Source organism: Calidris pugnax, unplaced genomic scaffold (assembly GCF_001431845.1).
Source record: "Calidris pugnax isolate Ruff unplaced genomic scaffold, ASM143184v1 scaffold181, whole genome shotgun sequence".
In the NCBI taxonomy this organism is placed as follows: domain Eukaryota; kingdom Metazoa; phylum Chordata; class Aves; order Charadriiformes; family Scolopacidae; genus Calidris; species Calidris pugnax.
In genome coordinates, this window is record NW_015090976.1 from 330,431 (window position 1) to 357,849 (window position 27,419).

General features: G+C 41.0%; 1 protein-coding gene across 1 annotated transcript in view; it reads left to right on the plus strand.

Moving 5' to 3' along the window:
• Nucleotides 1–27,419, plus strand: part of NMT2 (N-myristoyltransferase 2) — a 52,174-nt gene that overhangs the window by 8,423 nt on the left and 16,332 nt on the right. Inside the window, exons 2-11 of the mRNA XM_014952945.1 lie at nt 6–112; nt 7,630–7,765; nt 13,494–13,638; nt 17,155–17,273; nt 17,375–17,466; nt 17,573–17,689; nt 18,350–18,520; nt 19,660–19,768; nt 23,276–23,446; nt 25,356–25,523. Of these exons, the coding sequence (XP_014808431.1) occupies nt 6–112; nt 7,630–7,765; nt 13,494–13,638; nt 17,155–17,273; nt 17,375–17,466; nt 17,573–17,689; nt 18,350–18,520; nt 19,660–19,768; nt 23,276–23,446; nt 25,356–25,523 (1,335 nt within the window). The remainder of the gene's footprint in view (nt 1–5; nt 113–7,629; nt 7,766–13,493; nt 13,639–17,154; nt 17,274–17,374; nt 17,467–17,572; nt 17,690–18,349; nt 18,521–19,659; nt 19,769–23,275; nt 23,447–25,355; nt 25,524–27,419) is intronic.

Sequence of the window (27,419 nt, forward strand, 5' to 3'; positions counted from 1 at the left end):
GCGAGCCGGGGGTGCCCTGCCGCCCTCCTGCGCTTGGGCTCGGCTCCCCTCGCCCCTTCCGGGAGCGGCCTCCGCTGAAGCGAGAGGCGGGGGACCGGGCCCCCGGCCTGAGGTGAGGGGGGCAGGGGGGCCGGCCTGGAAAGCGGGCCTGAAGAGGGAGGGTAAAGCCTGTTTTGTTGGCTGTGCTTTTCCAGGATCGGGGGAGGGAGGGCTTTTCTTGTTGTTTGGTTGTTTTGGTTTTGGTTGTTTCTTTTGGGGGGGAAATACCCCCGGTGCTCCGGGGGTTGTTTGGGTTGGCTCCAGCCCGGCGGGGCCCCGGGGTCACCTCCTGCGGCGGCGTCTCGCTCCCCTCCTGGGCTGGGGTCCCTCCTCTCGGCGGCACCGACTGTCTGAGGGGTTGTGGCTCTTTCTCCGCTAATCTCGGGTCTCCCCACGCTGCGGGTCGGTCTGCGGTGGCTGGGGGAGGTGACAGGGGAGGCAGGGGGGTAAACGCAGCCCCTTGGCCCCCTTCGGTGTTGGGCAGCCTGGCTCTCCCCGGGTAGAGCTTGCTCTGGAGCTGGGGGCTTTTGGGGCAGGGAAGCGGGAGGAGCACATTTTAAAAATCAGCTTCATTTAAATTTACTTTTTTGGCTTTTTTTGGGGGGGGCGGTTAGAAAACGTGATTGCAGAGAAAAAGCTTTGTTGTCGCAACTAGGAGTGGCTGGAGTAACCTAAAATAGAAATAGGTTAATCTGTGCACTGCTACACAGATACCTTCCTCATGAATTTCTGATTCATCTGGTTGAGAGCGTTTCCGTAGATGATGGATGTCCGGGGATGTATGCTGTTTGTTTGTCTTCTCCTGCCCCTAGGATTTGCTTGGCTACAAGCACCTCTGCATCTTAAACAGGGCGAGAGACATCTAAGAGACTTAGGTGACTGACTTTTCTAAAAGGCAGGAGAGGGGGGAACTTCCGTGCTTGCTGCTCTGTCAGTGAAGTCATGGTATGCATGCTAAAACTGTTGCGTTAAAAGTAGTTACGGTAATATAAACGTGGGATATTAAAAAGGGGCGAAATAGTTTTTAATTACCATGGGGCTTTTGTTGTGTTTGTTGGCGCAGATATGCCACGGTGGATGGTTTTCCCCAATATGTAAAAGTAACGCTGCTAAGATCAGGGAATCATGATTTGCTGCTTTTTGGTAGGAGCCGACCTGAGGTGCCAGGCCGGGCTGTTTGCTGCCTGTCCAGAGCTCATTCATACCATATGGCTCCTCCAGCCTCCGCCGGTGTCTGTGAGTCCCTCCGCAGCGCGGCGAGGCTGGCGGCTGTGTGCTCGGGCCGCTGTGACAGCAGAAGCAGCGTGTAAGAAGCAGCTGGGGAACAAAGAATTGTGTTTTTGGTGTGTTCTGAGTCACAGCTCGCTGCTCTACTCCAACTTGGGTCTTGCTGACCTCTGAGGGGCAACTGCTGTGGCTGCAGGCTGTGTGCCGTTCTCCCCAAAGCTTGTTTTTGATGAATATCCCTGATGTATTTTAATGAGCCTTTCAAAGAAGCTGCTTTATTCGTCTTTGAATAAGAAAGTGAATGCTTCCAAGTTATATGAAGCTTAATTAAATTAGTCGTAGATCATTTCAGTAGAAAAATCTTCTAAGTATCAGTGTCATTTTCTGTCATTTTTCTGATGCATGAAGGCTAATACTGACTTTTGAATTTATTTTCCTCTAATCTTTGAGAATCTTGTTTGCTACTATTTGTCTGCAGGCTGAACTATTCAAACAAATTCCATCAAATGAAACGAAAAATCTTACATTAAAGAAACACGAAGATCTACCCCTGATCTGGTAGACTAACCCATGGTAAAAGGAGCCTGATTATTCCCTGTTTTCCCCCTATCGTAGTCTCTTACTTTTTGAGGTAGCTTTAAAGTTTGCTTTGAGCTGTGTCTCTCTGTCCTGCAGACACAGGACTTCGTATACCTAAGCGATTTATGAGCAGTCTTACTGAGACTATGGATGTGTCAACTGACTTGCTGAATTCTGAGTGGTCTTCATTGCTGCTGACCAGTATTTAATCTCATGCTAATTTAACCCTCACTTTTTTAGAGAGAGGTAGAGTATGTGTTGCGTCTCAATCCCTAGTAGGATTGCTCTGTAAATGAAGTTACTTTCAAGCTGTTTCTAGGCATTTGAAAACAAGTCCTTGTAATACTAACCACAAAACCCCATGTTTTGTGTGTATATATATATATATATGACTATGAATAGATATATTTTAAATTTACTATTTTTTAATGTGCTTGAGCACTGAATGACTGCTGCAGAAAATACCATTTTATAGCTCTCAGCTGTGCAAATGTCTTTGTCCTCTGTTTCTGCTCCTGTTTTTTAGATGCAGGATTGTGTATGTTGTGTGACTCATTGCTGTTCTCTTGTTCTGTGTCTGTAGCTTGCTCCTGCTAGATACATTATGCTGTACTTGTTCTGTTTCATAATAAAGTGGTGTTTACAAAATAGCTTTGTTAGTGTGTATGTAGAAAAAAAATGTATTTATTGCACCTGAATCCGCCCTGCTGAGCCTGACATTGTAAGGTCTCTCAGCTCATCCAAAATAGCTTCTTATGCTCAATGGGAGAAAGGCTTTGGCCACAGAATGTTCAGTAAACAGATGAGGAAAAGGTATGACCCTTAAACCACTCCCCCTAGCCCTCACACATTATTTACTTTGCATGTTTTAGTAGTATATCCCTCTGATTACTGCTAGATGGCAGCTTTATAATCAGCACTAAATACTTTTAGATTTAAAATAAATAAATAAATATTTTAAGGTACAGGAGGCAGTGCTTAGCTTTAGCAGGTGAGACTTACATCCTGCAGTGCAGCCTTACAGACTTGAAGGAGGAGGCAGAGGAAACACACAGAATGTTGAGGAATGTCTGTTGGATTAGATTTTAAGGCATTGCTATAAGGTATTCGTGCTTCAAAAACTTGTATTTCCAGGTACTGAAATGCATGCAAATGAAATCTTCATCCAGAGAGGTTGTAAGTAATGGCAGTTTGTTAGGAAGAGAAATTTAAAGAAAATAAGCCCTGCTGGTCAGGACCTTCTTACTCTCTTGAGGTGGTGGTAGCCTAATACGGCAACGGGAAGGCCCTTCGCAGCTAAACCTCCATTTTCTTTATGAACCAAGGACAGCCTTAGTGTAAATAATAATACTTTGAAATTTTTTTGAGTCTTGCCCGTGTACATCTGATTTTTGTGATTTAAAAATATCTATATAACATCTTCAGAAATGTAGTTTTGCAGCCTCACTCACAGAGAGAGAAAAAAATACTGTGAAGGCAAAAACCCCACACAGGCCTAGGCCTTTGCAGTTTAAAAATAAACATCTGAAGTACATGTTTGGTTTTAAATCTGAGAAATTGCTAACTTAAAATTACCATTCCATGTAATTTAAAACAGATGTTGATCTTACAAAAAGCTGTTTCTACTAAAGCAGAAATTAGTGCCCAAAAAGGCAATTAAAGTAACAGTGACTAATATTCAGTGGGAAAGATAATCTCAAATTAAAACCAAGGGAACCAAAACAGTTTCACCACCTGAGTCGGGTAACCGTCACGCTCCTCCTGGTTCTTCCGTCTCAGCTTTTCTTGGTTTTGTTCAGAGCTCCACAAAGTTAGTTTCTCTGCCTTTGCCACACTCTTCCCCATACGCAGTAAGTATCCCAATTTTTCAGTTAAAAAAAAAACAAAACCAAAAACCAAAAACCTACAACATATGATGGGAGAAGCAAAAGTCTTTTTTCACATTTATGCAACCTACAACATATGATAGGAGAAGCAAAAGTCTTTTTTCACATTTATGCAAAACAGCAGATGTGTGTACATAAGTGGAAAGGTATGTGGGTGGGACCATGCATTTGTAACTTGCAGACAGAATCATCAAATTGTGGGCCGAAGTGACTGTCTGCGAGTCGTACCCACAGCCTGTGTCTGGGGCAAGGTTCAGTCTTTTGGGGGGCAGAACAAGGTCTTTTGACTCTTCTTTTGCCTCAACCCAGTTTTGATTTGCACATCACTTTTGTGCTGGCCTCGCTCCGTTCTTGTTCATCAGACGGACAAAACCATCATTGTGGATGCAGCTAAAAATATCTTAGACCTCATCCACGCTTAGGTACACCTCGGCCCTGGGTGTAGGCTTGCCCTCTGCTCGTTGAAGTGCTCCTGATATAAGCCTGTCTCTATTTGACTGACACAGTCAAAATCTTCCCAAAGTCTAACGTTGACTGTTTTTCGTTGTCTAACGGCCTGTGGTCTGGTTGGTGGGCTAGCCTGGGGCAGGTGTGTTGATCTGATGTGTGAAAAAGTCACTGTTTCCTGACCTGGCAGCTGGGTGTAGCATCAACCTGAGTTGCATGTCCTTTTCCTGCTTCCCGCGTGGGACCTGTGCTCCCAGTTGTATCGCTGCAACCGCAGAAGGTAGCTCAGATAAAGAGATTTCACACTTAAAGGTCAGCTTTCATAGAAGTGGGAAACTTATGCCCCTCCATCCTCTCCCCCCCCAAAAAAGCTTCTAAGAATGAGATACATCTATGTGATGACACCACAAAACGTATCTGACCAGACTTAGATCTTAGTCAGCACGCAAGATTGTTTAATTAAAAGAAAAGCTTTTAATAGGAGTCTTTGCTTTTAATCTTGTTACCTTTGCATATCCTTTATGCTGTTGTGTCCAGCGTAATTACTACAAGTTGGGCAACAGAGTTCTTCCCTTCTCAGTCATTCTCAATCCCAGCTTTAGAACGGTTCTTTTCAAGGCAGAGTACGAGAAGAACAAAAAATCCTGCAATGTTTTGGTTTAGCTTTTGCCCTAATTTGCTTGGTATCTCTGGTTGTAACTTGTGTTGGACAAACCTGTTTACTCAGTAGAAGTTTCTGCATACTGCCTGCTGCCAGATCTCTGGGGTGCAGGCGTGCCTAAAGAGTTGAAGGACAAGTGGTTCTCTCTTTAAATCCTCTTCTTAACGTTCTGTAGACTGTAGCATTATAAAAGGACTGGCCCAGGCAGGAGCTGTGCATTAATAACTGCTCTTGAACAGTCCCTGGATAACCCGTCAGACAAGGATAGCAGTATTTTTTTTTAGAGGCAGTGTGGAAACTCTAAAATTGAAGGTTGTAAGCCAAGGACTGAGATTTTGGAAGGTTTTAATAAAATAATTTTTAAATTGTAAAAAAAAATATTAATTAAAAAATAAAATATTAAAATATTTTAATAAAATAACTAGTTTAAAACACCATCTGTATTTTACAGCAATTTAGTCCTGTCTTTCCTCTTCCCCGGCTAAAAAATAAGCATTTATGTATGAAAAAAGACCTTGAGCTGGTCAAAGAACAAATTAAGATTATCCTGATAAAAGTACAATTTAACTGGGGATAACGTTAGTAAAGCTTGGCAAAACTACTTTTTCTCCCCTTGCTGCCAAGCTTTTTCTCATTGTTTTTTGAGAACAGTCGTTCATTATTTCACTAAACTAAATAAAACATTGACCCTCAGGTAATCCCAGCGAGCGGGATTCCGCTGTGGTGTAAGTGGGGCTGGCTGCTGTTGAAAGGCAAGAAGAGGAGTGAGCGGCGCTGGCTCAGTACCTGCTGAAGGCATCTGCCAGCTGAAATTTGCTGAAACTCTCCGTAGACTTACAGAAAAACTTACAGTTCAAATGAAAAAGCCTTTGGGACTCAGCTCAAGGACGTGGTGGCATCATGTGGTTGCTGTCACGTGAGATGTAGGAGGAGAAGGTGGAAGCCTGTGGACAGTTCAAGGAAGCCGGAGAGTACCTCATTAAATGAATCTCGGCAAAGTTGAAATGGCTCTTCCCTAGTATTTTTATCTTAGTTTTGCCAGAGGTGGTGAAATCCTAGGTTTTGTACCTGTTTGGTTTTTTCACTCTCTCGTATTCATGGTCTCTTGCCAGGCCTCTGGGTCTGTTCCCTGTTTGGATTCTGTACAAAGTGTCGGCTTGGTATATGGGCCTTCAAATAGATTTAAATTTGATTATTTTAAATAGAGTATAGAAGTTGTTAACAGAATTGCCTAGGCAATCAGGCAGTTTCTTCGTTCTGCAACAGAAGTTTTTCTCCCTGCCTCCGTTGCACAGCTCTGTCTGTGGTTTCTGCAGATTTTTGGGAAGCACTACAAATTCTCTCTCTCCGTGGTGTGTGTGATGTGCTGCACTGTTATCCTTGGAGCATCCGAGGGGTGCTGCCTTTGGAACTCTCTGCCCCCTTTCTGGGAGCACAGCTTAACCCAATGTACCTGTGAATGTTAAGGGCTTCTTTGGGCTGATCTTTTCAGTTCAGGCTGTTCTAGAGAACAGTAATGATCTCACCAAAGTGAGTCTCTGTTTAGTTGCATGTTTGATTAATTGCAGGCTTTTGCCCTCCCAGTTGGACATTTGAGTGTTTTCTTGCTGACTTCAGCTTGGACAATGTATAGATGCTGAGACTGGGCGTTGCCATCTTGAAAGTGAGCATGTTACAGTGAATAACATGGCCCTTGCAAATATACTGATCTCAATAACTTTAGTATTGTTCTTAGGAGGTTTTCTTTTGGTTTGCTGATATCATATCTGATTTTTTTTTTTTCCCTTCCAGAATTAAAATAAACAATTGTTTGTTGTGTCGACTTTTTTCCTTTCCAGTGAAAAATACCCAAGTCCCCCCAACCCCAGTATCTGTCTTGAGCTCCATTATTTATGTATGGTTTTGCTGGGAGATGAACCTGTTGAAGAGTTGCCTGCTTATTTGCCTTCCTTCTGAGAGTTGCCAACACCTCCCACGCTTCGCAAATTCTATTCTAATCTTAATTCTATACCTTGATAATTGGTAAAATTGGAATCTACTTAAAGAGAAAAGAAGTTGTGTTACCGATAATCAAAATATGCCAGCATCTGCAAGTGTAATATACACTTTGTTATTGGTTTGGTTTTTTTTTTTAATTAAAGTTGACTTATTGTTCTAGAGCACAAATATTTGATTAGTTTTGTGCTGAATTTTCAGCAAGACTTAAATTAAAGTTGACTTATTATTCTAGAGCACAAATATTTGGTTAGTTTTGTGCTGAATTTTCAGCAAGACTTTAATCGTTACTTAAATTAGAAACAAAATTCCCTGAAAACAGAATGTTTTTTTCGGATTCTTCTCAAATTCAGAGATGCTTGGTGGCTGAGCAGGAAGGGAGAAAGTATCTGGCCACTAACAGTAGCTGAATTTCCAAGGAGGTTACTTTCCTCAGTTCCTGCACTTTTCCGAGTTCCTCCAATCTCTGTCGAATTTGGTCCTTTCATGTTTGTGCTGGGTAATAGCCCGGAGAAGAGCACTGGCTGTTCTATAGTGTCACCATTTGACATTGGTGTGTCAAAATGCCTGGTTGTGCTGGGGTCTGAGTATAACACAAATTAGAAAGCGCTTGCAGGATTTTTCACCAATGCTGTCAGTTCCCCCTGCCTTCCTTTCCCCTGCCTTTTCTTCATATTCAAACTGCTGTTAGATTTTTCATATTAAAATGCTGTTTTTTCCATATTTAACTTTTTCTGAATTTTAAGCTCAGTGGTATTGATTTTTCTCATTGCACATTCTCTGAATCTCTGGCAGAAGTCCTGGAGGGGATTTGGGAGCGAAGAAAAAGAAAAAGAAGCAGAAGAGAAAAAAGGAGAAACCAAATTCTGGAGGCACCAAATCAGACTCTGCGTCTGACTCCCAGGAGATTAAAATTCAACAGCCTTCAAAAGTGAGAGCCTGGTTCTGTTTTAATTTGTGCTTGCCTTCTAATTTAATTTTAATTTGTGTTTTGCTTTTTTCTGTAAAAGTGAGTTGTTAGTTCTGCCTTAACACATCAGAATTAAGTAAATGGCTACTGTCCTGACTAGAGACAAGGTAGGGCCTGGTGCTTGCCGTGTGTGAAGGTAGCTGGAGAGTCTTCCTCACCACCCTGGTGGTGTGCTGCGAGAAAAGCAGAGGAGGAGGTGTTTTGTCTTTCTTTTCCAGCAGTTAGGACTCAACCGAAGGACAGACAGTTGCAGGGAATCTTAATCTGCAGTGGTGATGTTTTTAAATAGATTTTGTACTTGAGGAATTGCCTTTAGTGTAGCCACCATCTACCTTGGCTCAGTGCAGTGTCAGTAACTCCTACAGCTTCATGTTCTCTGCTGGTGCCCATGGGCAGTAGGAGGGAAGGTGTACCTGCTGTGCTAACCCAGCAGCATGTCATTTTACATAAAATGCCGTCATATCTAACATGGAGATACAGACTAAAAGAACTTTTTGCCACCTGAAAGGCCTCTGCTCTAAATAAGAATACAAAATTACGTGAGATGTACAATCTTTGTGGCCTTTGTGATAAAATAGCATTGTCTATCTGCTTTTGACTACTGTGTTCTGAATGAATGGTGAAAAATATGGCATGGTGGCTTTTTAACATACAACTTTTACCTCAAGAGAAATCTGAGCCTGGGAACTGAAGTTTACGACATGATGATAAGAAAGTTTATGGGCCATTGAGCATGTTGAAGTAGTTATATTTGCTTTATCAGATTAGCATGGAGAAAGTTACACTGCTGTACCACCAGTACTATTCATCCTGTAAGATTTGTCAAATATGTTGGGGCTACCAAGTAGTATTGGGGAAAAAAGTTGTGTTTCAGCTCATTAACACACTGATAGATTTTTTAGATCTTCTCTGTGTCACCATTGCTTTGAATGGGTACATTTGGTACAGGGGATGCTTTAAAATATGTAAGGAAATCCTGAGTGTTTTCTGATCTCGCCGCGTGTTTTGATTCTGTGTTTCTATAAAGCATGTGGCTTGAATTGCTAATACAAGAAGACTTTGCAAACAATAACCGAGTAACCTCAAACTCTTTTGCACTCAGAGTGAGTTCAGTTTTAATGTTAACATAAAGACATAGTTCACTGCTGCAGTATCCCGGGAGTTCCTTGGTTCCCTGCTGATCGAACTTACTGTTCCATATCTTGCCTCTCATTGCATTAAAAGGAAGCTGCTTCACTTGTTGGGTTTTTTTTTTCATGTGCAAGATTTTAATCCTCAGCACCTTGCAGTTTTGCACAGCGTTTCTCTGGCATGAGGTGCTTTGCAAATGTGGAAGCCTGTTCTCGTTCGAAGTTGTGTAGTTAGAGTGGCACTCTTCATGATTATTTTACTGTCACAGGAAGTTTAGCCAGTTTTTTAGCAATGTTATAAAATTTGCTCTCTTATTGGCATGAAAGAAAAGCTCTTATTTAAGTCTTTCTCTCAAGCTCTAGGCAGCTAAATTATTTTACTATTCTTAGATGGCTTCCACTTTTCTCTAGTTGCAAATGCATCAGCGTTGGTTGGGGCTCTCCTTGCTTTTTCTGCTGCGTTCCAGGTGTACACACTGAGAAGTAGATGAATTTGTCTTGGACAACTTTCCTGGTTTAGATTTTTTGAAAGCATCTTAGACTGCTGGTCTGGATCAGTGTGGAGCAGTATATTTCTTTTCGCTGTTACTCAAGTGATACTTAGATTTTGTACTCCTTGTACTATGTGACATATATTATAGAAAAAGGGCTTTTATCATTTGCTTGCTCTTGGTTGAAGAGAGGTTTACAAAATATTTCAGGGGGAAGTGACAGTACACTTCACCTCTCAGAGAATGTATGCAGGATCATGAGGTATTACTCAGTGGGGCTTCTGAATCGATGGAAAATGATTTTGAAAAAGGACTTTGAGGTCAAGTGAGTTTGTAACAGGTGTACCTGTCTGTAGATGAGAAAAGTAGAACAGTAAGCCCCTTTGGCTTCTCCCTCTCTTATTTCTAATATTGGTCTCTTTGAACACTGGCATGAGGGTAACCACAGCAATAAATGCTGCTTAGCATTGTGTGCCTATGATGGTCTTTAGGGCACTTCACTGCCCATCTGACAAGATTTTAGTCTCTCCCCATTACAAGTCCCAATGATGTAGACTGTCCACATTGGGCGCAAATTAAACTTGCCAGATCTGCAATATTGTCAGTCGTTATTGTAGCTACCAACAGCCTACATAACATCTTCACAGAGAAACTTCGATTGGAAGGGACCTCTGGAGGCCTTTTGACAAACCTCCTGCTTGGAGCAGAACCAACTAGTTCAGGTGGTTTGGTCTCAAGGATGGAAACTTAAAAACCTCTGTGGTTTGGCTACACTTGTGGGTTAAAAAATAGTAATTCCTTATATCTAAATGGATTTTGCTGATTTGCAACTTGTGTCCATGGTTTCTTGTCCTATCATTGTGTTCCTCTGAAAAGACTTGGCTCAGTTTTCTTTACATCCTCCCATTAGGCAGCAGTAAGATTTCTCCTACTCCCTTAACCTTCTCTTCTTAAGGCTGAACTAACCAAGGTCTCTCATCTTCTCCTTGTATGTCATGTGCTCCAGCCCCCCCCAGTCATCTTGGTGGGCCTCCATTGGACTCACTCCACTATGTCAATGTTTTCCTTGTAATGGGGAGCCCAAGTTGTGAGATTTGATCTTGGGGTGCCGTATAAAGGGGAAGGCTTGGGTGGTCAGTGTTACTGGTACAACCCAGTATGCAGCTGTCCTTTGCTGGCCAGCAAACTGCTAGCTCACGTTCGGCTCTCTGCCCACTATGACCTCCAATTCTTTTCTGCAAACCTGTTTCCTAGCCAGCCCATGCTGGCCTCTGCCATTGTGGGGGCGTTTTATGTCCCAAATGCAGGACTTTGCCTTTGTCAAACTTCATAAAGTTTGTTTGCAACCTGTCAAAGTAGCTTTGAATAGCAAATCTGTTGTCCAGCATATCAACCATTCTTGGCAACTAGGTATCATCTGTGAACTTGCAGAGAAAGCACTCTTTGTCATGTTCAGATCATTAAAACAGTACTGACTCCTGAGTTCTCAAAATCCTCACCCTTGCCTTCTTGAAGATGAATGGGATGTTTCTCTTTTTCCAGGCGTAAGAAACCTCCACCAATTGCTATAACCTTTTAATCCTGATAGATGCTTTTTGCAGTAACATCAGCTAGCTCCTTCAGCACCCTGAGGTGGGGAGGGGGGATCTGATCAATGCTTGTAAATACTTAAAGGGAAGGTGTCAAGGGGATGGGGCCGGTCTTTTTTCAGTGCTGCCCAGGGACAGGACAAGAGGAAATGGGCACAAATGTGAATATAAGAAGTTCTACGTAAACATGAGGAGGCACTTTGAGGGTGGCAGAGCCCTGGCAGAGGCTGCCCAGGGAGGTGGTGGAGTCTCCTTCTCTGTAGACATTCAAACCCGCCTGGACACGTTCCTGTGGGACCTGCTCTGGGTGCAAACCCCCTGCTTTGTCAGGGGGTTGGAGGAGATGATCTCCAGAGGTCCCTTCCATCCCCCTGTGATTCTGTGATCCGATCTGTTCTTACGGACACGTGCAGGATTAGTTTGCTGAGTGGTCCCTAACTTTCTCTCCTGCGGTGGGTAATGGGAGTCCCACAGACTCAGCTGCAAGGCTCAGGGATGTCTGAGGTCAGATCTTGTCCCCAAAGCTGAGGCAAAAAAGCATTGCATGTCTCAGTTCTGTTGCACAACAGTGCTGTCTTTATCTCCCCTAAACCTCAATAAAACAAAATAATTTTTTCTAATTCATGGGAGGTTCTGTGTAGGTTTTTCTTGCTTTCCGTTAAAGGAAAACAAAAAGGGTTGAAAGTAAACTTAGCCAGGCTGATCTCTGAATGTGTTGAAAGGAGATTCCTCCTGATGTCCCTAACCATGTTGTGGTTGGTACCAGAATGTGAACTTCTCACTGTACATATGCTAGTAAGATCTTTTTAGAACCTAGTATCATTTTTTTACACTTTCTGTTTTCTTCTTCTCAATGTAGAAAAAACATTAGAAACTTAAAATAAACATACAAAATAAAGGACAGTATGTCAATATTTATGTATGATTTCATAATCTACTGATAAGATTTCAGAATTTATCTAGTGGCATTAGAAGTGTTTGTGTCAGGCCAGTGTGTAATAGACAAATTGATTTTTTTAGTTGAGAAATGTAAGTTATGTCACAGTAATCTGAATTTAGAAATAGGGTAGGTTTTTTATGCTGCAGTAGTGTTGTTCTAAAGTGTGTAAATGTGTTAATTCACGACTACTCAGATGACAGGTATTTAAAGCGTGCTTACAGGTAAAATTTTGCAATATTTAAAATAATGAAAGAAATTGCATAATTTTTGGAGAGTACAGGTTTTTTAGTATAAATAGAAAATGATGGCCTGCTTGAGCTACAGGAAGGGAGATTTATTCCTTTTGTGACTGAGGGTATCTAAATGAAGCTTTACATTGTTATGGCATGTATAAATAGTGGTTTTTCAGCACATGAATCCTAGAAAGAGAATGAAATACAGAAGTAGTAATCCATTGATATTCAGTAAAAAGACCATCTGGCTTGAAATCTCTATGCAGAATTGCTTAAAATTTTCCAATCCATTTGAGACTACTCCTTCAAATGTTTTCCAGGACTGCAGTGCAGTAGATACCTGAGCACAAGCATGTGTTAGTATGCCTCAAAACAGGACTTCCCACTTGGGAGATAAAAAAACCAAATAAATAGATCAAAAAGAGAGGGAGTGTAAAGTCTCTGTAGATTCAGAAGTCTGTTACTGTTATTCCTCTGCACTTTGCTACGCAGGTAAAAATCTTGTTCCAGTTACACTTACTCAGATCAAAAGTGAGGGTTTAAGGGCTCAGTTAAGAAACACTTAGCCTTAGCTTTTCTGCTTTTCAAATAAATTTTCTATAGAGATTTTTCAACTTTTAAGTGGAAGGTTTGGGTTTTTTACGTCTGTCTGCTTCTGTCAGTTAAAATTTTCCGTAGCTGTGAGCGTTGGCACAGCTGGTGTTAGTGGCAAGATGGGCAACACACGATACAATGCAGAAAGGTACCTACTATAATAATTGCTGGCTAGTAGAAGGGAGATACAGTATAACTATGGTTAAAAAGTGGATATCCGTAGCAATACGGTGTACCTGAAATACTGAACCAGAGTGAATTTGTATATTATTTTATATTGTATGTGTTAAGCACAACTTCAAACATCTCCGTGTGTACCAGTGTTTATCTTTAGATTGTTAGATATCTAAGCCGATCTGCTTTTTGCTGTTTTATTGTATTTTACTGGGGCTTGGGGCAGAGAACATAAGAAGCTTTTTATTGTGATACTGGTACCCTGCCTTAATGCTGCAGTATTTGTGTTAAAAACACAAATTGACTGAAGTCCCATGGTTAAATGCAAGTGCTACTCAAAACTATTAAGTGTTTTATGAGTCTGCTTGTCTGTTGCCCGCCTAACTTTCCACCCTCCTGCTTCTGAAGGTTATGCTTAGAGTAACCATGATGAGAAGAGCACACGAATGAATACATAACAGTAAAATAAATGAATGTGTTTGTACAACTTATTGAAAGTAAACATACTCAATGAGCTTCCTCTTCTGTTTGTGTGCAGAATCCGGCCATTCCAATGCAGAAGCTTCAGGACATCCAGAGAGCGATGGAGCTGCTCTCTGCATGCCAAGGCCCAGCAAAGAATATTGATGAGGCTACCAAACGTAAATACCAGTTTTGGGATACGCAGCCTGTACCTAAACTTAGTAAGTTTAACTGGACCTGGGCATAAGATCTGTCTTGCTGACCGTGGAAAGAAAGTGTGACAGCTGTGTGGCATGTTCTCTAAAAGGGTATGAAGTTGGACTCTGTGCAGTAGAGATCCTTAATCTTTTTTGTAGTTTGTGTGAAATTCTTGATGTTCTTTAAGAAAGTGCTTGCCTTCCTCCCCATGATACGCAACAAAATAATCATGTTAATAAATCTTGTTCTTATATTCTCTATAAAAATGGGAAATGCTGTTGAATATATTTTCTCAATAGATAGATTTCCTATTTTTTTTTTCAATAGATAGATTATTATTTTTTTCCCCCAATAGATTTGCTCTTGCAGAGATAATGACTCTCCTGCTGTAGCTTACAGTGTTTTGATGCAGCTTTAAGTGGATAATGGTTTTCTCATGTGTGGACACTTCTGCTGCTGTTCGTGTGCCACAATGTACACTACTTTGAAGACATGCTTTCTCAGAGGCCGTTCTCTGTTCTTAGTACCAAGTGAGGTGGTGAGATAACCTCTCCTTGCCTTTAATTTTGTAAGGAATTTGTCAGGTTAATTTTTATACTGATCTGATCCCTGATAACACGGTTGTTAAATCTTAGTTGTTGTCAAAGAAGGTAGTTGCTGACTCTCTTGCTTTCTCTGAATTGCGTTCTGAACCTCCTTTTCCCCCCTTCATTATCGTCACGTTAAGCAGTTGTAGCTCTTCAGTGCCAACAGAACTTGGGGACCCCACAAATAAAGCAGTCTCAAGTGCAATAGCTGTCATTTTTCTGCTCTGCATTCTGCCGGTTTCTCTCCATGGCATTGGAGACTGGTGTAGAATAAGTAGAAATAAGGTGGAGTCTAAAGCACAGGAGCTCTCTGCTCTCTCTCTCCACAGGGCAGCATTTCATTAATCCATTTCTGTAGCTTAATCCACAGTGATCTCATTTCTCCCTGACTTCCTTGCCTAGAGAAGCCCAGAGCAGAATCCCTGGATGCAGCATTTTTCACTGGATTGAACTGACCTGCCCTAGCTCTTCTCCATACAAACTCTATCTAAAATACCTCTGTAAACTAATTGTATTAATTGTCACAGCAATCCTTCCTAGGTGGAGGAAGAGCCTAGCTGAGAAAAGTTGATGTGTAAATCAATAGCCTGGCCATAACAGAGTTTTTTCAGACTAATCCAGGTGTCTGCGCAGCAGTTCATTCTGGGAGTTCAGTTGAGGTTGGTCAGTGTGTCTTACAGCACTTCTAGAGACGTGAGAGTCTGTTACTTGCCAGTCTAAAAGGACCAATACGTTGGCTCTAAAAATGACTTCTTCATGTTGTTCAATAGAAATATTCTCTGTTGAATTTGGCCAGCAGAAGTTTTGTTCAACAGTGTTTATTGATTGCTTCTTGATCCAGTTGAACTGATGTTATTTTTTATAAGCTTTTCCTTTATCTGCTGAATGAACATGTTGGGAAGTCTTCACGATTTGATATGCTGGATATGTTTAGGTGGAAAAAAAATAATTGGAAAAAAAATAATCTGTTGATTCAAGAAATAGCTGTAGGGATCTTTGTATTAAATTAACTTTAGAATCCTTCCTCCTCCTAGATAGGATTGTTAGCAGTAGGTCCTTCAGTTGAGCCAAGTCTGCCACGTAGTAGCAGTAACATTAAGGCTGTTGATACTTCCCAGAGTTTGTGTAAAGACGCTGGTAGTGATGACCTTCCAAACTGGATGGCAGGCCATAACTATTTGTCAGGATTGCGCATCATTGGGGAAGATTTGTACTACAAAGGAACATTGGACTGTCTAGAGCTTGACAATGGTGATAATAGGGTTGCATGTTTATGGGTAGGAATCAGGGGGAAGGCCAACAAGGCAGATATCATGGCGGGGATCTGTTATAGACCACCCAACCAGGATGAAGAGGCAGATGAAATATTATATAAGCATCTGGGAGAAGTTTTACAGTTGCTAGCCTTCTTCTCGTGGGGGACTTCAACTTACCAGCTGCCTGCTGAAACTACAATACAGCAGAGAGGAGACAGTCTAGGAGGTTCCTGGAGTGTATGGAAGAGAACTTCCTGACACAGATGGTGAGTGAGCCAACTAGGGAAAGTACACCACTAGACCTGTTGTTTGTCAACAGAGAAGGACTCATGGGTGATGATGGGATAGTTGGAGGCCATCTTGGACACAACGACCATGAAGTGATAACAGTTTTCAGTTATTGGTGAAGTACATAGTGGAGTTGACAGAACTGCTGCCTTGGACTTCTGGAGGGCAGACTTTGCCCTGTTTAGGAGCTCCTCATAAGACTTGTTCTCTAGACCCCTCACCAGCTTCATTGCTCGTCTTTGGACACGCTCCAGCACCTCAATGTCTTTCTTGTAGTGAGGGGCACAAAACTGAACACAGTATTTTGAGGTAGGACCTCACCAGTGCTGTGTACAGGGCGATACTCATCTCCCGAGTCCTGCTGGCCACATTATTTCTAATACAAGCCAGGATATGGCTGAGGGAACTGGGGTTATTTAGCCCAAGGAAAAGGCGGCTGAGGGGAGACTTTATCACGCTCTGCAACTATCTGAAAGGAGGTTGTAGAGAGGTGGGGGTTGGTCTTTTCTCAAGTACCACAAGTAACAAGTGATAGGATGAGAGGAAACAGCCTCAGGTTGCGTCAGGGGAGGTCTAGATTGGATATTAGGAAAAATTTCTTTACCAAAAGGGTTATCAGCAGTGGAACAGGCTAGCCAGGGAAGTGGTGGAATCACCATCCCTGGAGGTATTTAAAAGACATGTAGATATGGCACTTAAGGATGTGGTTTAGTGGTTGACTTGGCATTGCTAGGTTAACAGTTGGACTCGATGATCTTTTCCAGCCTAATGATTCTGTGATTGGGCAGTTGCTGCTCCGTAGAAGAGCAACAGCTTCTGTTTATAGCTATTTACTGAGGGAACTGAGTTGTAAGGGAGTAGAATCAAGCACAGTTTATTGTAAGATTTTGGGAATAAGTTTCACATTTCACCAGCATCCTTTAAATGCTCTGGCTTTGCCATGCCCCTGCTCCTGAGTAATCCTGTTGAGTTCAGGTCTGTTCAAGTCAGTGGTAGACAGGATCCGAGCCATAGCTCGTTAGCTATGAGTACATCATCTTGCTCATGATGAGACCGTTGATCTCGTGGCTGGCTAAATGCTGTCCACGTGCTGATAAATTGCTGCTCTGTGTTATGGGACACTGGACAGCAGTTAACATAGAGTAGTTATGTGCATACCTGTAGATACTCTGATGAGGTAGTCGAGAGTCTGAATGCAATCTGTGAGAATGAGAAGTAGTATAAGCTAATAATACTCTTTTTTTCCAGCATTTTTTAAAAGCTTCATGTTCCTGTCACATAATTTTGAGAAAATAAATGATGTGAGTTAAATGCAATTTTGAGAACTACCAGGAAAGCTAGCAAGTAACCCAAGTAACTGTTGGATTTTTTGTGGGTTTTTTTTTCCCCCCTCCTCTTCTCTCAAAAGATGAAGTTATAACTTCACATGGTGCAATTGAACCAGATAAGGACAATATCCGCCTAGAGCCATATTCTTTGCCACAGGGTTTTATGTGGGACACGTTGGATCTCAGCAATGCTGAAGTTGTAAGTAAAACAATTTTTATCTGTACCTAAAATCATTAAAGTTTATTCTGATGGATTTGTGTAGATAAATCTGTGGATTTTTTTTTTGTGTGTGTTTTCAGTTGAAGGAGTTATACACGCTGTTAAATGAGAATTACGTTGAAGATGATGATAATATGTTTAGGTTTGATTATTCACCTGAATTTCTTCTGTGGTGAGTAGCAAGTTTCACATCCTGCTCTGGCTGGAGCGCAAAGAAGGGTGTTTTTATTACATCATCTTAGGCAGTAATTTGTAATTATTTCTGTCATCAATTCTAGGGCGCTACGTCCTCCGGGCTGGTTACCCCAATGGCACTGTGGGGTTAGAGTGTCTTCAAACAAAAAACTGGTAGGATTCATAAGTGCCATTCCTGCAAATATTCGTATTTATGACAGGTAAAATGCACCATTACTTCTGTATTTGTAAAAGAGTGACCCCATGAAACAAATCTTAAACTGGTATCCATTGCTGTAGAGAACTTAGAGAGAAGGAGGCTAACTGACCATAAAGAGTCAGAAGAATCCTGTGTATGTAGCAGAGATTTATTTTTTTTTTCCTCACTCCTTTTCCTGCTTTTCCTCCACCCCCAAAAAAAAAAGATTGTGGGCTTCTTACTAGAACATTTAAGGAATTTTCTTATTGATGGACAATACAGACAATGACACAGAATTTTCTGACCCTGCTGGAAAGTGTTTAAAGGATAGTCAGTCAGCTGGACTTCCTTGGCCAAGTCTTTATACGCTGACAATTGTAAAGTAGTATGATACCATGTAGCATGGATGCCATTCTGCATGGTAAAGTAAGGCAACTGGTTAAGTCTCGATAGAGCTCTGGAAAAGGAGTGTTGCAAGCACTTTAGACAAAGCTTGAGTATTGCACAACTTGCCATTGCAGTTGCAGGATCATAGATTAGTATTTGTTGCAGATGTACTTTGTCACAGGCCAATTTATTTTTTCCTCAAATTCTTCTGTGACAATGCGGAAGACTACTGTTATGCAAATTAAAATATACAGTGTGCAACTCTTTAATTTTCCACTATTTCATGTCCTTTCAGTGTGAAGAAAATGGTAGAAATCAATTTTTTGTGTGTCCATAAGAAACTGAGATCTAAACGGGTAGCACCTGTACTGATTCGGGAAATAACCAGAAGAGTAAACCTGGAAGGAATTTTTCAGGCTGTTTATACTGCTGGAGTGGTGCTCCCCAAACCTGTGGCCACTTGCAGGTAACCTAGGTGATGTTTATAATAATACTGCTTCCTATAGCAATCATTTTAAAGAACATTCTATGTAACTTCCGAGAAACAATAAAAGCATAACATTCAAAAAAATTAAATGTTGTGGCCTTGACTAACCTGAAGGCCTGGGGGCTTGTTAGGGTGGGTGGCTTTGTTCTATTTTCTTTTTTTTCTCCTTCCCTCTCAGTGCCTTGGATAAAACAGTTTCTCAGACTAAAATCTAATTGTGGGGTGTTTATTATACCCCAAATAGACTTAATAGATGTTTCTGTTGACCTTCTGGTGGAAGCCATGCTAGCGCTGATATCGTTGAATACCTGTGTTTTTCAAGTGCCCTGTTTCCTTGCTGGGACACTTCCCTGTTGACCTGGTGGTTTGCCAAAGAAGGCAGAGCATTTCTGGGAATTGTATGACTTGCTTTTTTGAAATACTTTTACCCTTCCTGGAGAAACGACTTCATTTGATAAAAATGGGAAAACTACCACATGAGAAGGGTTGTATGTAATTAAGTATAATTATACTTGATCCATTTGCTTGGAATGGATTTTATTTCTACTGGGAAAAGTTCAGTTCCAGCAGTGTTAGTTCAGCTTTCTATCCTTCTGGAGGACGTGGCACTTCTTGATTTGAAATTGTGTTTATAAGCGTCAACACCAAAGATTCTGTAAGTTTCTGTAAGGAAGGATGGGGGGAAAAAAAGTCCTGCTGTGTTACAGTAACGAGGGATGTTCTGTTTCACAATGATGTCTTAGGAAGAGGAGATCTCCTTCAACACACTGCTTAGACATGAGCAGAGGGTCCTGTCTGTACAAGAAAATAAATGTTACCATGTAAGCATGGTGAGATTGTCAGGGCTATGGCAAGTACAAAAATGGTTAGCCCTGTTATTACTCATTCTGTAGTTGCTTAGATTCAAAATATGGTGATAGCAGGCCTGTTTAAAAGCTATTGCTTGGATATAGCTTTTCCTTATCTTGTGTTGCTCAAGCTTCTTACAGACATAGTACGGGCTTGCTTAGAAACAAATTTGGAGAGGAGAATGAACAATGCAAGAAAGTAGGGAAATGGATGCAAGTAAAGCTGACGCTTAAAATATTATTAGTTGTTATTATTAATTCTGTTTCCAGGTATTGGCATCGATCATTGAATCCCAGAAAACTGGTGGAGGTGAAATTTTCACATTTGAGTAGAAACATGACTCTACAAAGAACAATGAAGCTCTACAGACTTCCTGATGTAAGCAATATGACTTCTAGAGAATCCCCACAGTTACTGTGAGGCCCAAAATAACCTTCCATCTGTCTCTGACAGCACAGGCTTTTATGTGGAAAGGCAGTGCGTGCAGGACATTAAAAAAAAAAAATATCAGGTTGATGAAAAAGACCTTAAGGGCTATACTAAACAGAAGAGACTTGCTGAAAATGTAGATCTGTATATGGAGAAAATATAAATTTTGATCCTAAAGTCTTAAACAAAACAAACAAACACCCCCCACCCCAAAAAAAACCCAACAACCCACTAAAGCTAAACCAGACACAATTACTTCATAAACGTGTGGGATTGAGTTGAAGATGCATGAAGATTATTTTTGATATGATTAATCTGATAAAAGATTATTGGAGCAGAAAATTAACAGTTCACGTCTTCAAATTCTCAGAGAAGTCCATCAGAAAGTGGGCTGAGTAGAGTGGGATTGTGGATCCCACTCTAATTCACAACTTGTTCTGTTCTGTCAGAGAATGTTGTTGAATAGCTAGGTTAGTTAAAAATATTTTTTTCTCATGTTTGCAGCTTATAGTTAGGCTGGCAAAAAGCCTTAAGATGCATTTCCGTGACAGGGCAAGTCTACTACTGTCTGAGATGTACTATGAAAAAATCTCATTGCTGTAATTAATAGCCTATAGAAGCCAATCTAAGCTTTATGATTGAAAACAGTTTCATTGTAAAAGCTACCTTTCAATTTGGAGGGATTGCAGAATAACCTTTAGCTGTAGCATATCGGTAAACCTTTTTTTATTTACACAAACCCTTCTTTTGGTTAGAAAAATACTTTTTGCCTTACTGGTAGTACTTTGTAATGATTTATCTGACTTGAGAGAATTGTGTGTGTTGGTTTTATTTAGCTTGATGTTGCAGGCTCTCTTGCTACTTCTACATTTGAGTAATGCACTCAGCACTCCTCGGCACGAAGCACGTGCCGTGGCTTGATCCCAGCTCCTGCTGCTGTTGGAGAGACTCCTTTCCTGTGCTGCCTGCCTGCTGCCCTCGCCTGCACGTCAGCTTCTCCCGTGGGCCCAGGGCAGCACTTTTCAGAGCTTAAGAATTAATAACCAAATTAATTAGGTTTTAATCTTGATGAGCTTAATATAGCTCTCATCAAATCTGGAAGAGATTTTTTTATACTCTGAAAAAGTGCGGTAGACAATTTCAAATACAGGTTTTGGTGGTAACTTTAGTGCTGTTTCTCATGGAAACAATATAGGAAAAGAATAGTTTAAAGAATAAGGATCTTACAGTACAAAAAGTGTAACTACAGAGAATCATTAGAAACAACGGCAGTTGTACCTTGATCGTCTTCCTTTATCATAAAACCCAGGTTTCAACAGAAAAATAAATTATGGAAAACAAAGCATACATTGTATCTCATTCATAAAATATAATTAAGGCAAACATACTGTACAGAGACGTGCAAATAGAAAATAGGTGCTTTGAAAAATCAACTTCTGTGTCAACTAAGTGATGTAAAAGTCCACACGCCTCAGCTGTTTATTTGCTTTTAGATTGGACTTGGGAGCTTCTCCCATGGAAACTAAAAATTTAATCCTTGTACTAATGTTCTCTCTTTAGATCTTGTGCTTTGGGTTTTACTGGAGTTTTTTTCCTAAGAAAGGGTTTAAGTCCTGTTGAGGATCTTCATCCTCAGTTTCAGGTTGTTACCATAAACAGTACTGTCACCCAGATTGGTTCATTCCGACCGTACCCTCAGCACCAACCATTGTTTCATGCATTCTAACCTCTTTTCTTAGAGTCCTTAGAATATCATTGCCCCGGGAGCTCATCTCCCTTTAAGAGGAATTAATCATTCTTCATCACTTGAACAGTCTGAATTAAAAAGGTTTTCAGAAATAATAAATACTGTAATTAATAAATACCACCCGCACTGAGGGCTGTGTTTGTGCGTGTAACTATAGGTATCAAAAATAAAGGTGGTTTTTTTTTTCCCTAAGTGTCCAATCTCTTGAGCAAGGAGTTTTCTGAAAGAGGTGAATTTTTACTGTGCTTAGAGTGACAGGAACATGTCTTTTCCCCACTGATTGCAATCCCAAGCCAGGATACCCTCATGAATATATGCCCAGTGCAGCTTGATGTGTGGAGCAGAGAAATAAATTTTAGCCCAGTTCTGTACACTTGCCCTTACTTCTGGGGCTGCAGGTAATCATTTACTGTTGGCCATTCGGAGCATTGCTGGGGGCAAGGTGTTCCAGCCCATTCTGCTCCAGCAGATGGCTTCAGAAGAGGGAGCTGAACTTAACCTTTCATGTTGTAGTGCATAAGGAAATATGAAATATTTTCCTATGAAATATGTCATAGGAAGCGTTGTGTCGATGAGTCAGGTGAATACCCCTAGGAATTCAGGGCATTTAAAAATCTGGATGATGTGCTGCTGTGGGGGCAAACCCAGGCTGCTCAGGAAAGACACGGGCTGTAGCTGTGACAAAATGTGCCTTCATTTTTTCATCTGGCTGCTGACTCCTAGAGTATGGGAATAAATACCTCCCCCAGAATAACTCCTCCTGAGCAGAGCATAATCAGCTACACTAATTTCAGGCTTCCAGTAATCAAGTCTCTACCTGGCTGCTCTTGCAATTGACTTTGCTATGATTAATGCGATACGTGCCCGAGTATGTAGCTGAGACAGATGAAGCAGGATAAATGAGCTCTGAAGAGAACAAGCCTTAGCCTCCTTAAAAGGAAATACTCAGAAAAGCTAACAAAAGCTGAAGGGAAAACTTCAATCACCTTTGCTTGTTTAAACTTTAATTGCATAGTGCTGGAAAGCAGTTTTTTCCTCTTCTGTTGTTTAAAGTCAACAAATAACTTTATTTGCTAAAATACTGTAGCTTTTTTATTTGAGGCAGGTGTAAGTTATGAGGAGCTTTCTCGTTAACAGCACAACAGTTATGTCTGTATAGAAAGTTGAATTAGCAAGGGAGCTTGCAAATGTTAAGAATAGGTGGAATTTTTTTGTTAAATATTACTAATTAAACTTTGTCAGCTGAATTTGGTTTATATTGACTGTAATTTTCAAAAATTTGAATTGCAAGTGTTCTTGCCTTCAGATTAACTTCTGATATGCAAGTTGCTTTATTTTTTGTTTCTGTGTCTGGGCCCTAGGTAGTTTCAAAGAAGGTAAGAAATACCGACCTAAAAATAAACAAAACCAAACTGCGTGAAGGCTAGGCTGTTGGCAATGGTGTCTCTTTCTCTGGAGAAATGAAGTTGTTTCAATAATGAAATACAAAGATTGAAGCGCCCCAGACTGTCTGAATAATTAGAAGAGAGGGAATTCTTATTGAAAGCTGTTTGTAAAATAGCATAATGAATTAGGTGGCTGGGTAAAGTAGGCTAATAATGAATGCATTATAGCAAGGGGAGTGACTCTGCAACCTACTTTCAACCTGTGCTGTGTATGCAGTTTTCCTTTCAAAATCTTAACATTTATTTTTCTTCTGTATCAATAAGGCCACAAAGACTTCAGGTTTGAGACCAATGGAACAAAAAGATACTAAAGCAGTACAAGAATTAATCAACACTTACTTGAAACAGTTTAATCTTGCTCCTGTGATGGATGAAGAAGAGGTAGCCCACTGGTTCCTGCCTCGGGATCATATTATTGACACTTACGTAGTAGAGGTAAAATGTGCCCTAATTACTTCATGAATGTCTGTGTGAATGTCACTTAGAAAAGTTCACAGCAGCATCACGTTTTTGAAATGCAGACAGCATGAAAAATGTGTGCTGTAGGTGGAATTGGATATGGTGATTCCAAGCTTTGTTCTTGGTGTTGCATTCTGTTAATGTTTGGTTGTGATAAACTGCAGTGCTCGTATAACAGGATATTTTAAAGAAGAATTTTGAAATATCAAAATATCACACACTGTTCCCACACTGCAACATGACTTGGTGTAGGAGTCTCAGCTGAATTTAGAAATTCAGTGCTGCTGGAGATGAGAGGTCCTGCTTGTGGGTTGTCATTGTCCAAGCTTGGCTTCCTACTTACTTTGCAGCGGGTCCAGTGCTCATTGGACTCTTCCATGGCTTAATTGTCCCTCCTTATTTCTCCACCCCCTCCAGTCCCCCCCGGGTTGGTTTTTGGCTTTGTTGGTGAGTTGAAGCCTAGAGAAGAGCCCACAACCACCAGGATCAGCATGAGTGTGCCACTGACAGCACCATTTTAACTGAACAGCACGGTCTTTACTCGCTCGTTTTACATTGTCTCTTGAACTACTTTTCCACTGTGCAAAGCATAGGTTTGTTAGTGCTTAAAATCGTTTAAGACCTGTGTGACCTGGAGAAGTTAGTGTCAGATTTTTAAGTCGTCTTTCTAATGTGCAGAGCTGAAACCTTAAAATACTCTGTGTAATTCCTGGGTTAATATTTTCGTTGTCCTTACTGAATGTAGTGAGTGACTTAACTTTTCTGTTACTTGTTGTTAGTTTGTCTCTACTACAGAATGCGTACCTGCTCTAAGACAACAGCTTTTTTGCATGTGATGGGTTCAACTTTAATTTTTACTGTTGAAGTACTATCAATTTAAGGATCCATGTGATCTCCTTCATTGAGCTCAAAATAGCAGGCATCAGTCACTCAAAAATAAAGCAAGCAAAAGCAAGCCTTTGTGTGTCTCCTTTGCCTTATCTTCTTGGGGGTATCAGGAGACCCAATCGGAAGAGGAGTGAAAATCTAGGTAATTTTTTGTGCTCAGCATGTCAGTCACAACCCATGTGATAATTATTTCCCATTTCCTACTAATCTACACCCTTGAAGCTGGCTAAACTTCACTCAGCATGTCAGTCACAACCCATGTGATAATTATTTCCCATTTCCTACTAATCTACACCCTTGAAGCTGGCTAAACTTCATTAGGTGCATGAAATACTGAGAAAGTTTATGTAGGATACTTTAGATTTCTGTACAAGTACCTTTTTTGGTGAGAACTGGTCTTATTAGAATTTCAATGTGATTTAGCGCCATTGTCTAGCAAATGGATTGTGCTTCTTGATTAATAATCACTAGGGCTGATTGACATATGCTTTGTGGACCAGCACGGTATATTTTTTTTTTCTGGTTTTAGAAAGTTGAAAAACCATTGCTGCTCAATGTGAACTTTGTCAAATTTAAAAATATTCTTTTAAAAATAAGTTCAATTGGAAAAAGAAAAATTCCTTTTTTTTTTTTTTTTTTTGGCAGTGTGCTTTGTTAGCTTTGTTCATAGCAGGCTAAGCTTGGGAAACAAATTGAAATGCTTTGGCAGTTGTTTGTCAAAATGTTAGTGGTGCAATAGACTAGAAAAACCTAAGTGTTTGTTTCCTTTTCTGAAGTGACCATTTCAGGCTTCAGTCTCACTTGGATGTATAGATACACCCTTGGCAAGAATTCAATTCCTTCAAGTTTTAGCCAAGATTACCTGTTACACACTGTGCAGTATTACAGTATAAAACCATGCTGCATTTATTGCTTACTCTCTGTAGAACTGCCATGCTAGCCCAACCAATAACTGAGTGATTACTTCTTATTAATTGACTTTTTTTTTTTTTTGTAGGGTTTAAATGGTATTTTAACAGACTTCCTGAGTTTCTACACATTACCTTCAACAGTGATGCACCATCCTGTTCATAAAAGCCTCAAAGCTGCCTATTCTTTTTACAATATTCATACGGAGACCCCCCTCTTGGACTTAATGAATGATGCGCTCATTATAGCTAAATTGGTAAGTTGGGGGGGAGGGTTCTGCTTCTTTCAAAAAAGGATTCTTAGGAGTGGTGGCGAGGTAAGAACTGGCAGCAATTTATCCATGCCATTGCATTCTGTATTCTTTCACTGTCTGTAGCACAGAGTACAGTTGATGAGACATACTATATGTATTGAAATGTAAAACACTATGCTTGTTTTTCCATTTCACTTTGAGTGCTGCTAGGGAATGACAAGTTCATGAAGATCAAGTGTTTGCATTAGCTTGACATGTATAAACATCCAAGAGCACACTGATTATCCATATTCACTAAACACTAGAAGAATTGGAAGTATCACTAGAATAGTTTCCCTTGGGGATGAGTTAATATGTTCTATTAAATACATTCTGTTCATTTGTTCAAACTATTTTTTATTTCTACCAAATGTAAAAGTTGATCTGTGCAAAGTTTATCATTTTATTTTGTTACTAATTGCTGCCGATAAAGCTCTGTAGATGATGTCATGTTGTTGCTTTTAGGCACACCTTCGTGCATGGAATGGCACTGATAGATGGTTTAGTTCAGGGGAAGGGAAGAGACCATAAATTAACTTTTTAAACATCAGAATTGTAAGAATTTAGTGCTGTCTGCTGAAAACGCTCAGCCCTTAATCATCAGGGTTTCATGGGAGTGCAAACGCCCACAGCAATGTCGTTTCAGGGTGGGTTCAGGCTGGATATTAGGAAAAATTTTTTCACTGAAAGGGTTCTCAGGCATTGGAATGGGCTGCCCAGGGAGGTGGTTGAGGCACCATCAGAATTTAGTGCTGTCTGCTGAAAACGCTCAGCCCTTAATCATCAGGGTTTCATGGGAGTGCAAACGCCCACAGCAATGTGGTCTGTGGTATGGATCTGTGCAGGTGATGCACATCCCAGCACTCTGAATGAATTCTCAGAGACCTCTTCAGCCCTCCAGGGTCACCCAGTCCATGGTGTCCATTCTAGCAACCGTTCCCCACACGCTGCAGAGCACAGGAATGTTTTCTGTGCCTGGTGCTTGAAGCTTGTTCAGAGCTGTCTGTGCTGCACGTGGCCCAGGGATTTCCGTGTTGATCCTGTATGAAGCCAGTGATGGTCTGCAAAGGCTGCATCTGTTCAGACTTCAGGCTGCATGAAAGCAGCCACGTGGTCTTCAACTTGTGTGTCTCAGCCATGGTCACACAGCCCTGCAGCTGAGCTGATCCGTGGGACAGGAGCTGCTCACCCAGGCTTGTTGAGCCAGAAGCAGTATTGATTTGAATAGCTATTTGGCAAGGAAAACTCCTAGATAGTCATGGGGAATATAGAACCTCATTATTCAGGCTCCAGAATAATACCAAAGGAAGTTCAGAGACAGACTTTGAAAGTCTGTCTTGAACAGTACTAAGGTCTTGAAAGGTACTAAGATATATGAAGATACAGGAAGGTGGCTGGTATTATTTTGAGAAGTGGCTAAAAATACTGGTGCTACTTATTCTTAAAAGTCAAGGTGGAAAAAGGTATAGAAGTTGGTCTCCATTTGAAGTGGGGCATGGGGAGCTGGGGGCTGGCCGTTCACTGAGCCACGGATGGAGCAGGTGAGGATGCAGTTGTGTGGTCTCACTGCAAGGCTTTGTACCTTCCCCCCTCTGCATTTCTCTCTGACACGCCATTCTTTTATGTTAAATGCATCGTCATAGAGTTAGAATGCTGGGATTTAGATGCTTGTGGATTTCCAAAGTATCTGCTGGGCCTTTCTGCATCCTTAGATGCTTAATTATATTTGCAGACTTGGCACTTGGACTTTTAGATGAGGAGAGGTGAGTCAAGGGAAAATTTTAAGAAAAATTTCTTCACGGAAAGGGTTATCCAGCATTGGAATGGGCTGCCCAGGGAAGTGGTTGAGGCACCATCCCT